Below are 12,673 nucleotides of genomic sequence, written 5' to 3'. Positions count from 1 at the left end.
TGACCTGCAATTCCCATTTGCCTAATAGGATGAAAAGGTTTACATGACCAACTTTAGTCATAATTTCAGTCAATAACAGGAAAACACAATTTCAGTAATACTCTTCATTATCTGGTACTTCCTAATAAGGGAATGATTCATTTCGATTGGTAATCACAAAAAAAATCACCCCAGTAATTTGCAAAGAAAACTGAACTCTAAGCAAGACATTATGGTACCTGAAATGCTCTTCTTTCCCACAGGCACCCTGCAGCCCTTAAAAGCTCATCCACTGACAGCTGTTTTGCTGGCACCTGCAAGTAGAATTGACTACGTCGTAACACCAAAACGGGCGCAGGTATATACTGCCCTGGTCTTCTCTGAAGCCTTTGTACTACATCTGTGACTTTTCTTTTGCAAATCACATTATGATTTACACTGATTATAGTCACATAATGATTTAAATACTGAATCAAAATCTCATTTTTTTAATCATATATTTATTCAAACATTTTTACCATCTTAACTTCACATCTTTATACAGAAATGGTAACTACTGTATTTCTTTTCTGAATTAAGTATATATGATAGTGAGACAAAGTGGCCTTGAGCAGTAATTAGAATTCTAAGTGTAAAAAAAAAAATTGTTAAGAATATGATGCACATATTACAAAAAAAGATACCCAAATCACACTTTCACATGAAGACCAGCTACTTTTAAAAAGGATGTATTTGGTGAACTTAAGTAATTTTTGTTAAGTTTCCCAAGTGTTTTAGAAAAGTGAAGAACATCCTCTTACAGAAGAGGTTGTGAAGTCTCCATCCTTAGAGACTCAAAACCTGGCTGACCGGACAAGAACCTGGGCAACTGGCTCTAGCCAACCCTGCTCTGACAGAACGGGGTTTGACAAGACAATTTCCAGAAATGCCCTCCAAGCTCAACCATTCTGTGATGCTGTGCCTGCTTTAAGCAGAGAATTAAAAATCACAATTACAAGAAAAGGCAGAAAAGGTCATGCAAAAACAGTGCTCCTCCACATATCTGTCCTCAGTGTGGAAATAGAAATTGATAAAGAACATTTGAAATGATAGAAAAATTCAAGCAGCTTTCTTGCATGCTGTGCTTATAATGTTCTTAGGGTAATCACAAGTAATTAGTAATAGCTAAAGGAGCAAAAGGAGGATGAACCGTGTAATTTTAGTATCTAATTCAATATCCTAATAGTAACACAGGCAGAAATACATTAATTCAGTAAGAAAGAAGTCTTTTGGAAAGCAATTCTAAGAGGTACTGTTACACTTAGCAGCAAGTGTTCTAAACTGTATTTTAAAAAGTGAATAGTAGTTCCTCCCAGATAGAGAACGGAGCTTTTGTTATTCTTCCATTAATTTTCAAGTGTTACAACTAATAGAAAGCATAACAAAGCTAACCTCAAAAAGATAACAGAAATGGAATGAGGTAATGAAAAACAACTCCTCAGTTTCATTATCTTACTTTCGGTAATTATTACCATCAGCTAGTCAGGACCAGACCATAACCATTGAAGACTTCATTATTATTCACACCCTTAAAGCAAAGTGGAAGTTCAACTATAATGATTTTTTTAAACACAAACCAGGAATTCCAGTTATAAAAGTAACACTTTAATAGAGAATTAAACTCTGGCACTTCCATCAGCAAAAGCAGTTCCAACCCATTGCCTGCAAGAAGCTTTCAGATGCAAGTTATTCAATTTTGATGATAATTGTAGGAATCAAGGTATAATTGCTTAGAAAACAATAATTCACCAAAGAACAGAAATAAAGCAACATTACCCCAGAGCTCCTGTAATTTAGATGAAAATAATACTGAAAGCCAGTTTTTTAGGACAATCCTTGGTGTCAGCTAACACAAATTAATTAAAGAATATATAGTGTGTAAACTGCAGACCACTAGGGCTCAAGGGTCACACATGAAAAGCAAAAAAATACAGCATGCTCTGCTGTTCACAGTACATCTACAGAACTATTTCAACTGGATTGTTGAAATCAATTAAGCATCTGATCCAATAACCTTCTCATGCATAGCACCAGTAACTCAAACATTACTGTAAAAAGTTATGCCCTTCCTATTTAAAAAAGGCCTTGGAAAAATAAAGAAAACTGAAATGCATTAACATTTTTAAAACCGTAGGAAAGCATTTTTATTACTTTTGTTTAGTATCATCCATACAGCAGTTGCTGTAAATCCTCTATTATGTCATATGCAAAACAAACAAAGCAGAGGCAAATTAATACCCATTTCTCTAAAATATCTCATTTTCTTCATACAAAGGTAGCCATATTAACCTAATTCTGGACTCCCATATTGCTATCATCACAAAAAAATTCACTGAGGGTGACGACCTCGGTTAAAGAAGTTACAAACTGGACATTAGCCACATAGTCATATTCACTAGTAATTATCTTGATTTTTAGAGATTGTATCTCTGAATCTGAGTGCCAGTATCTTCTCCAGGAACTCCATTTGTTTTCAAACACCATAAGGCAAACTTGGCAAAATAACCTGCAGAATGAAAATGCAAATACCAACTTCACTCAGAGCTCTTCCTGGCAACAGACACATTCAACTATCAATCCCATACAGTAACTGCAGGAATACTCTTCGTAGGCAAAATTTTATTGCCACGCTAAATAAAGACATAGTTGTCATTTCCTCAGTTCTTTTCTGTGTATACTTCCTCATAAAAATAAGTACACAGATTGGGCTGAGCAAGACCCTCACACAGTCTTGCCACAAAAGTTTTTCCTTCCTTTAAAACTGGTCTTGAAGCTGAGCTCAAGTCACTTGTACTACTAAGCTCTACCTCCTCCTAGAAGTGAGAAAAGGGGAGCTGAGAGCGTGGGTGGCAGGGGTGTGTTTTAAAAAAGAAAAGTAAATAAAAATCAAACTGAATGGCTATATTAGGCTCAAAGCATATCTTCACGTATTTTCCTAACCCTGATGTTATTTGTACAACTGAACCTTCAAGACACTAGCACTTATTAAATAAGTACTATTAAAAAAACCCAACAACCAACACACACACAGAATCTCCTTCTCAAGTCCAGGTAAATTTTGTACAAAGTGAGAGATCCACCACAAAAAAATTCAATAACCAAGTGAGTAAGGCTCACCCCTACAAGAGGGGTGAAGCAAGCTTTTAACAGATCATTGATCTAAAGGTACAGAGACAGGAATATTTTACTGATTCAAATTATAATCAAGTTGACACAAACAATAGCATGTCAAACTGCATCCTGGAGTACAGGAACTTCTAAAATCAGCTTTGCCACTTGTGACAGTGTTTCTATAATGACATCCTATGTCAGGGAGCAAAGATTTATTCCCCATTTATTTCCACATTCCATGTGGCACCCTTACTGCCAGCTGTGTCAGTGCTTTTCCTGTCTTAACTTGGTGAAACTCTTTAAAAGTGTCTAATTCCTCCACAGACAGACTAGGAGACCTTTTGAGATCTCTAAACACATCAGAAGACATAAAATAGTCCTACACTCAGAATGAAAGTTTGCATATACCCATTACATGCAGTGTCCATAATACTTTGCTAGCATACTCTGGTTTTCCTCCTTGTGCTGTGAAAGCCTCTCGATGTGAAGGAAAAAGACAAGGATGAAAACAGTTGAAAACAGCCCATTGGTGTTTGGCCAGTATTTACAACACGCTAGGTTGACTGCAGAAGGGACAAAGGCATCATTGAATAGACCATACTCTTGGCATTTCCAAAATACTTACACAATCTGACATGAAAACATTCAACTCCCCTAACGGAAAGCGTTAAAGAAAATGTATTTTGAATTAAGAAATTTGAAGTGCTGAAGCTGCTAAATGGCAGAACCAGGCCTTGCCCCTTGTATAGCCCTAATCCAAGGTTGGTTTAAAACTCAGTCAAGTTAATCAGTAGAATAGAGAAACAACAGATGATCAATTTGTGTACACAGGTGCTCTCAGAAACACAGGTGTTATTAGAAAAATTAGTATATGTGAATAAACTAATATAGTTCAAAGACTAAGTGTGCTTGAAGGATTGTGTGAGTTAAAGCAGGCAGAAAGAAGATTATGATCAGAGGAGGACATTGGAACCAAGGCAGAGACTGGAACCAAAGAGATGATGGGACAGAGTCAGGTGATGGATTTGCAGAACCGATAAGACCAAAGGAAACTTCTAAAAAACTTTGGACATTGACTAATGATTTGGCAAGTGTATGTAAGATGTGCTGCACCCCTTTGTTCTCTGCCTCTCACTGAGGTAGCGGTCCAGCTCTGAATTGCGATTAAAGCAAGCCTAGTGGTAACCATGTCTGTATGAATTTTTTCTTTAACAGAAAGTGTGGATTTTCTCTCAGTATGTTGTTGGACCATACAGGTAACTAAGGTTCTATTTAAAAAAAAAAAAAAAAAAGCAGCCAATCTCATAGGACTGCAAGGAGAATCATAACTTTTCAGTTACAAATTTCATTCCAAGAGCTTCTAGCAACATAACTTTTTTCAAGGAACTTCTTTCGCTAAAGTATCTTCCATAAACTGTGGAAAACAATTTAGTATCAACAGTACCATGAATGAGAAAACTACAGATTATTGAAGTTTCAAGGGCTGAAGCTCATCCCAAAGAAGCTGCTCCCTAGGCACACCACCTCATTTGTGAGTGGGGTCACAGTGACCAATCTTTGCCTGAAGAAGAACACAAACTAAGTTTTCTAAAAACAAAATTGCAAAGAAGAATAAAATGTTTGGTGATACGTAGGTATTATGCTGTCCTAAGTACCCATCTTTATCTACAGATGTGAGTTGGATGTGCATTTGTGGGAGGGCTTGATAAAAAGCTGGGTTGGCTACACAGGAATATTTCCTCCTAAACAAAGAAGTCATTCCTAGGAACTAGAAGAAAAAGAACAGCAGAGATTAAGAATAATTAACCCATTATGAGGAGCAATAAACAAATCTGAAGTCATAGCACATCACATTTTCAAAACAAGTATTTGTAGATTAAAAAAAAATTCTCAAAGGGAATCTCAAGAAATTAACTACCAGTAGCATAAACAAATGAGCTTTTGGAAGTCTTTCCCTGGTCAATAACCAAGTACCTCTTCAGATGGGTAAGGAACATGAAGGATTTACACCTCTGAAAAGTCACCGTTATCCCTGAATCTCTCTCTGCTCACTGCCTCCTTAAAAGGCATTCCCACTTTCTTATAAGGTACTTGTTCTCTTTTAGGCATCTCTGTCCATGTCAACATAAAGTCACATAAAGTTTCAAGCCTTTGCTGAAAAGAATTCCAATTCAGATAATATTCATGTAGAAAAAGTAGAACAAACTGGGTAGGAATTCATTTTGCCTGACCCCCCAGTACACTGAAACCAAAATTAAACCAGGTTCATGCTTACCTACTTTTTTTCCTATGTATATTACAATGTACTTTATGTGTCCATTTTAAATCTCTCATGGGGGACATCTCTTCTATCATTTTAAAATCATTACACCATTCTCAACCCTCCCTCCCTTTAAAATTTGCAATTTATGATTGAATCAAAATTCCAAATCTCAAAAAATTCCTCACTGATAATGTGGTCTCATTTCAGCAAATATCCATTGACTCATGGTCATAAATCTAGTACACTAAATTCAGGCAAGAAAATAGTTTCATGCTTGCTTAGTTACTTTTGCTTTATGCAAATTAGAAGGTACTTGAAATGTCCTTCTATTTTTTCATGGAGGAATGTTCTGGGCAACTTGGTGCCAAAATTTCAGCATAACATTTTAACACTTGACAGTGTTTACTAAATATTTATATCCTATGTATTTAAAAGTAATTGTGGTGATCTCACCAATCCTTGTTTTTTGTTTGTACAAAAACAAAGTGAAGTTTACATTGCAAATGACAATATATTTTAAATTAACACATTTTACAACTTCCCAGTTGTTAAAAAAATTACATATACACTACTTAATATTTGCAGGACTTGTCATCTTACCAAGAATTGATGGATGCATGGCAAAAGCACTATATCTGCCATGGTAAAATAAAGCCCTTCTGCAAAAACGTGGTCCAAAAGCGGAAGGTCAGAGGTTTTTGTTCTCCTGATGCAAGGGGCCTCCCTGTTGACTGCATCTGATACGTCCTGGACAAGCAGCTTGGAGAAAGCTATGCTCAGTTCCAAACTTGGAAGTGGATGTTCATGCATTTCCACTTTTTTTTCTTCCTCTGTTGCTTCTTTACCAAGTACAGGCACTGCAGCCTTGGTACCTGCCTTCTGTTGTTGAAGCTTTTGCCTTCGAATTTTATCATCATTATGTACTCGGACAGGTTCTCCCAGCTTCCTTTCAAGCTGTAAAATGTCCGGAGGAATAGTCTGACAGCGTTCAGGAGATGCAGTCAAAAACCCTTCAACAGCCAGAGGTATGCTGATCTCACAAAGTCTGGTCCACTGACTAACCTGCCAGATAAATTTATGTAATTAATGTCTCTAGAAAAAGAGAAACAAAATCCAGGGTACCTTCTTGTCCACTTTAAGCAAAGAAATTCCAGCTTTAAGTACATTATTTGATAATCTTTGAAGCTCAGATATTTTGTATTACTTTTGCAATAGCAGAATTAGAAAGCTAAATCTTATATATAAATATATATATATATACCAGAACAGTTATCCAGAATAGCATATTTTTATTCCTTATTCTTGGCATAAGATTAGGGTGGCTGCATAACTCAGGAGAAGCTAAGCTGCAATCAGTTTATATATGTCACCTCTACTACGTACTGATAACAAAACCAGATGACACTGAAGAGATTTGATCACATTTATTTTACAGAAATGCATTAAGTTATCAGTGGTTTTTAGCATACAGTATCAAAAAAAATTAGTCTAAAAGAACAGCACCTTAAAAAAAATTCTTATTTTTCTCATATTCTTGTCCTCTTTTTCTTATTCTCTGCACTTAAAGGTTTTAAAACTTTTAAATTCTTGTCTTTCCTTATTCAGTTTACTCACATTGAAGCCATGTGAAATATGGAACCAAGTTTTCCAGCAGTTCCAAGAAGAGATTAGAATTACAGATTCTAATGGGAGATGTCGGGGACAATTTCTCTATGCCAGTGCTAGAGGGACTAACACAGGAATACACTTCCCCAGATCTGCTGCTCACCAACAGGGATGAACTGGATTGAAGGCACAGTAATCAATGGCAACCATGGATGTACAGACCATGAAACAGTGGACTTCAACCTCCTGAGAGGAGTAAGGCAAGCCTAGATGGATGAGCTGCTAAATGAGTAAACTGCTATGTGATAAATGGGCTGAAATATCAACTCTAAGGGTAGTAGTGGTTTATGGTTCACCCTCTATCCAAAGGTCAGTTAGAAGTGGAGCTTTTTAGGGGTCTATGCTGAGGCCTATCCTATTTAATTATCTTTACCCATGACCTGGAGGGCGAGGTGGAATACACTCACATCAAGGATGACAGCAAGTTGAGCAAAGCAGTCAACAAACTCCAGGAAAGAGCCGCCATTCACTGGGGCCTGCACAGGCTAGAGAACAGGTTGACTGGAACTGACATAAAACAATAAAGCATCCTGCACCTAGGATGGACTACACCCCTCTAGCGGTACAGGCTCAGAACTCCTAGGGACTGACTACCTGACCAGGTAGGAGGTCTACTGAAAACACCCTGTACATCCTGGTGAGCATAAGCTAAACATAAGCCAGCAGCATGTCTTGGCAGTGATGAGGGCTAACAGCCTACAGTGCTCTTGAAATCAAAATTAACAATAAATTAGGTATTTCTTAGTTTACTTCAAACTGCAAAAGCTGTATTTTTAATTCATTAAAACTACACTGCTAGACATGAAACAAAGATCTAACCTACTTTTTGAATTTTAGGGTTCTTTTTGTGCTGCTAACAAGTCCTATCTTTAAAAAGAATTATTTTTCATCTTTATGCCAAAATACAGATACCTCTCCACTGAGGAAATTTCATTTCTAAGCAAATGAAGTTTCTTAAAGAACTTATTTTACATGAATATTAAGGGTCTACTTCAGAGTATCTAATGCTTATAAAAAAACCCAATAATCTGTCTAACAGAAAGGGATGCACTCACTTCAGCACAGGCTTTTAAGCAGGTCTTCTTAAAGCCTAAGAGTTCCAAAACATCCTTTTTAGACTGATCTGCCTCATATGTTTTCTGTATTATATGCCTTAAGACAACAGAAAGCCCAGCTCGGCAGAACTTGCCATCTTTCACAACAACAGCAGGTAAACAGCAGCTCTGCACAACCACTGGAAGCTGACATCTGGAGATTAAATGGAACTCAAGATCACCAAGGTTTTTTGTCACAAACTGGTCATCCACATCTTCACCAGTTGGCACCAAGAAAATTTTGAATAATTTGCAGTCACAGTAGGATAGCAAAAACAGTGAAATAGATGTATGAAGAGGAAAGATACTATCTCCGTACTGATGAGAAAAATCCAAATATAAATGTTCTTCAGCAACACTATCTTTCATCTTCCTCCTGTGCTGAAGTCCCTGAAATAGAAATCAGATCACAACATTCAGAAAATAATACAGAACTCAGAACAAAATAGAGGGTTTGAAACAGTGGTCCTTCTACTATGTGCCAAAACTGATTTTAGCATAAGACACTATTAAAGACATCCTGCCTAAGTGGACTGCGAGCCCTTCTTAAGAGAAAAGAATGGTTTCACATATACACTTTCTTTTCACATAGAAATGTCTGTGTGGAAATGATCTGTGTAATTTTTTTTAACATTTTAGCGTATTTCTGACATCAAACAAAACATACAAAACCAAAAGAAAATATTATTTCCTTTTAGATTTTTTAGCGTATAAACATTTTATAGCAAGGTAGGTTTTTTTCTTTAAGCAATAATCTCCCATAACATTAACCATACAGTACTGAAAAACAAGTTCCTGAGCACATATCTACAACAGTCATTTTGCTAATATACACACATTTATCTTTCTGTAACTGTTAGAAGGCATATATATAGAGGATATTTAGGCTATGGGAAATAATATTGGTTCCTGTACTGAATATTAATCTACAGCCTGGTGAAAATACTAACTGAAGATCAAGAGAATGCATAAGAAGAAAAAAAAACACATTAATTTCAAGAATGCTACATGAATACCTCAAACACACAACTACTTTAAAGCAGTTAAATACAACTGTAACATAGCTGAAATCAATGTCTTCTCATTATATTAAAAACTTTAATCAATTTTCTTTAGAATTGGTTGAAAATTGTATTTTTGCTATTAAACTATTCCATACCAGTTTAATATAAAACAATGATGGAACAATTTTTCTGCTCCATCACTCAGTAAAATTGCCCATTAACTTTTAAATCACACCACCTATTGAAAAGCTTTAGACACTAGATGGCACTGTTAAAACAATCATTATAGAAGAAAGCTTTATTATAATTAGAGAAAGAAATGTCAATGTTGCTAAGAAAGGTCAGTATGTTTTTTTTATATACATATATATAAAGCACAAGTGAGACTGGAACGGCAACAGCCTTTCAAATCACTGTCTAGATAAGGTGTCTGTACAGTTACATGAATATGACAATTATTTAAAACAAAACAGGTTTTCATTTGACATCTAGATTATCAGGTATTTTTTTTCATGTAGACATGTACATCAAATTTACTATTTTGTATCATCTGTCACTGGGCCAAATCAATAAAAAGAGGTAGTGGAAGAATAAAATCAAGTCCACCTGACATTCAGTAGAGATCATAATAGTGATTGTTACAGTGAAGCATTTTTAAAACATTACATGACATGATTTTGTCTCAGAACACCAATGGCTCAACAAGTACTGTTGCTTTTTTTCAAGTAACACACCTGCCACACATAGTACAGTACAAAATGAAATACCCACTTTCCTAAAAGCTATTTTATTTGGATAAATCTTGACAGCCTGTAAGTTGAGACAGATTCAATATCTTTAAGTACAGTTCTGTGTAAGAAATTATATAGTGAAGGTACTGTTGAGATTGGTCAAGAAGAGTTAGTCTTACCTGCTAAATCCATAGTTACTAGCACAAATGCATATTCTCAACTACAGTATTTCTTTCAATATTAAACAGTACCCTCATATGCGTTTGGGAGGGTTTTTCCTGGTCACTCCAGCCACTCAGACTGGATACACATTCACCTTAGAAATCACTTCACCACTGAATTCTTTCTTCTGGTTGACCTCACTGGACATAATCAACTTTTTTGGTCGTTACCATGCTGTATAGAACTGCTAAATATTTTGGTGAAGTCTGGAGAGGTTTCTATTTCCAAAGTATGTTTTCCCATAGTTTCCATCTATTCTTACAAATTATTCCAAATCTATCACTCGGGACTGCACAAGTAAAAAAATCTTTTCACCACACAGGTACTCTTCAATAGGTACAGCAGCCCTTGCCCTTTTTCATCCAGAGTAGCAGCTCTGAAGCACTGTTTCCCCACAGAAGATAATACATCATTAGGCTAAAAATAAAAAATAAATATCTGAAAGATGCCCAAACAGAGGTACTACTTAATCAGGCCACCGATTAAAATTACAAAAATGTCCTGCTGTGAAACTGGTAGATGAAAGGGTGAACACCATGAATGTGAATTCTCCTCCAATCTGTTGAACAAAATTATTTCTGCTCAGTAGCAATAAGTAATAGATAGCAGCCGCCAGTCACTCCCAGAGAAAGAAACTGATTGGAAATAATTACTTGTTGGTTATTGGTCTGCTCTGCATTCAGTCCAGTAAACACTCGAGTTGATGCTATCCTATTAATCTACCCATCTCCTTGAAGTTTGAAATTTGACTAGAAATGTCATCTGGTCAAATTCAAATATTATTACCTTCAGGTATATAACTATCCCATACAGAAGTCACACAAACCAGATAAACCAGTACTTGGATCTTGCTGACTCACGATAAGCAGATGTTGTCCAGCTACCCACTCCATGCTTTTCACGGGGTCCGCAAACAGGAATACATGTACAGCCCGCCTCATCTGGTCAACAGTATCTTCACTTAAAAGTCACTTCTCAACCATTTGAGGTAAGGCTCTGGATTTTGCGCTGAGGCAAAGGTATGCTCCGGAGAGGTCTGTTCTTTTAAATGCCTTGAAGGAAGAACCTCTGGGAGACAGCTGAGCCAGACAGCTTGAGAGTGGTTACTAACTTCTTCAAAACTCCAAGTAATTTTTTGTAGTAATTTACCACTAATCAGCTGCAGCATGGTGAACTATGCCAGAGAGACTGAATTATTTTTTTCCAAACCCAAATGAACTTCTACAAAGACAGAAATAACACACAAGCAGTGACATTATTCACTATCTACTTACACAGCTGTGCTCACACTGTAAAATCAGAACAGTTTGCAGAATTGATTAAGATCAAATTATTTTGGGAAGGGGATGAAGGAAGAACCAAGACTCTTCTTCCTCCTCAGCTAGAGCAGTAAATTAATGCCATTCAGCACATAGCCACAAAATTGCTCATGTAAAGGATATAGTAGAAATCTGCAACTGCAGGCGACAGGAAGCCCAGAAATTGCTCATTTTGACAGTGGCTCAGAACTAGGCAGCATCAGCTGGTCTTGGTATTACACACTAAATCAGCATAGTACCCTCTAGTCCCGTGACTTGTTATACCTTCTTCACAGAGTCAGTTCAGACATGGATTTAGCTCTTTTTTGTGTTCTCCCTCCTCAGGTAAAGCCACCTCACACAGGCTTGGTAGCATGTACATTAAGTTTAGCTAGCCTTTGGAAGCAGTTCTCACTTAAGACTGTCCAGTACAACACAAGTTACCATACTCAGTGGCTAGCAGTCTTCCAGTACCTGCCTGTAATTACCTACTCATGATACCAAAAGGACAAAAGGACAAAAACGTTCTCCAGTAAGTCTCCACTGAATTGTATGATTCAACTCCATGACGCACAAAGAACCAGTGAACAGGTCTACAGAGGTAAGCGTAACACCCAGCAACATTTGAAGTTTAGCTGCTCACATACAAGTACCTATATTAACCCTGAAATTAAAACAGAGCTTTCATTGATAAGAATCTCAGGGCTCTTAATGAAGATGCAATATCTGCTGTAGAATATTCTGATATGTAAAAAAAAAAACAACATTTCTACACTTTATTTTAGTTGGATAGGCAGATATTATATTTTTAATAAGTTTTCCAATAGCTAGGTTCTCCTTTAGCTAGGTTTTGTGCACATGCTGAAGTTGCATTTATCCCAAAAAGCAAAAAATTGTAAATATCACTCATTCATAAAGACATCCACTAGCTGCTCAGATTATTTTTAAGTACTCATAAAAACCTTTAGAAAGGGATGCTCATATCAAGGTAAGGGCAGAGGAGAAGGATTAAGCTAAGGCAGTGGTTTTGATTAATGAGACTCTCCCCACACGGGAGAAGTACGGGAAAACTCCAAAGATGAAAAATATGGTCAATATGAGAACTTCCGTTTTAAGGAATCACATAAACAATGATAGGATCGATACAGCAACAATTAACCATTCCAGTTAGTAATTCTGAACCAAATAAAAATACACTGTAAATTGCTGATTTCTGAAAAAAGTACAAGCAACTAACATCTTACACTTAAAAGCACAACTCCAGAGG

The 12,673-nt window shown here is 36.5% G+C and overlaps 1 protein-coding gene across 5 annotated transcripts in view; it reads right to left on the bottom strand.

Annotated features, from left to right (window-relative positions):
* The window catches only part of GSTCD (glutathione S-transferase C-terminal domain containing), an 81,146-nt gene that overhangs the window by 63,788 nt on the left and 4,685 nt on the right, over positions 1-12,673 (bottom strand). For 3 of the 5 annotated variants that reach the window (XM_056327880.1, XM_056327872.1, XM_056327862.1), the window contains 3 exons: positions 8,113-8,541; positions 5,993-6,454; positions 219-293 (listed from right to left, as the gene is read on the bottom strand). In XM_056327880.1, coding sequence (XP_056183855.1) covers positions 219-293; positions 5,993-6,454; positions 8,113-8,520 — 945 coding nt within the window. In that variant the 5' untranslated portion in view covers positions 8,521-8,541. The remainder of the gene's footprint in view (positions 1-218; positions 294-5,992; positions 6,455-8,112; positions 8,542-12,673) is intronic. The other 2 variants (XM_056327897.1, XM_056327889.1) reach the window with 2 other exon arrangements.

Source organism: Falco biarmicus, chromosome 1 (genome assembly GCF_023638135.1).
Source record: "Falco biarmicus isolate bFalBia1 chromosome 1, bFalBia1.pri, whole genome shotgun sequence".
NCBI classification, from domain to species: Eukaryota; Metazoa; Chordata; class Aves; order Falconiformes; family Falconidae; genus Falco; species Falco biarmicus.
This window is presented reverse-complemented; position numbering and strand designations above follow the sequence as displayed.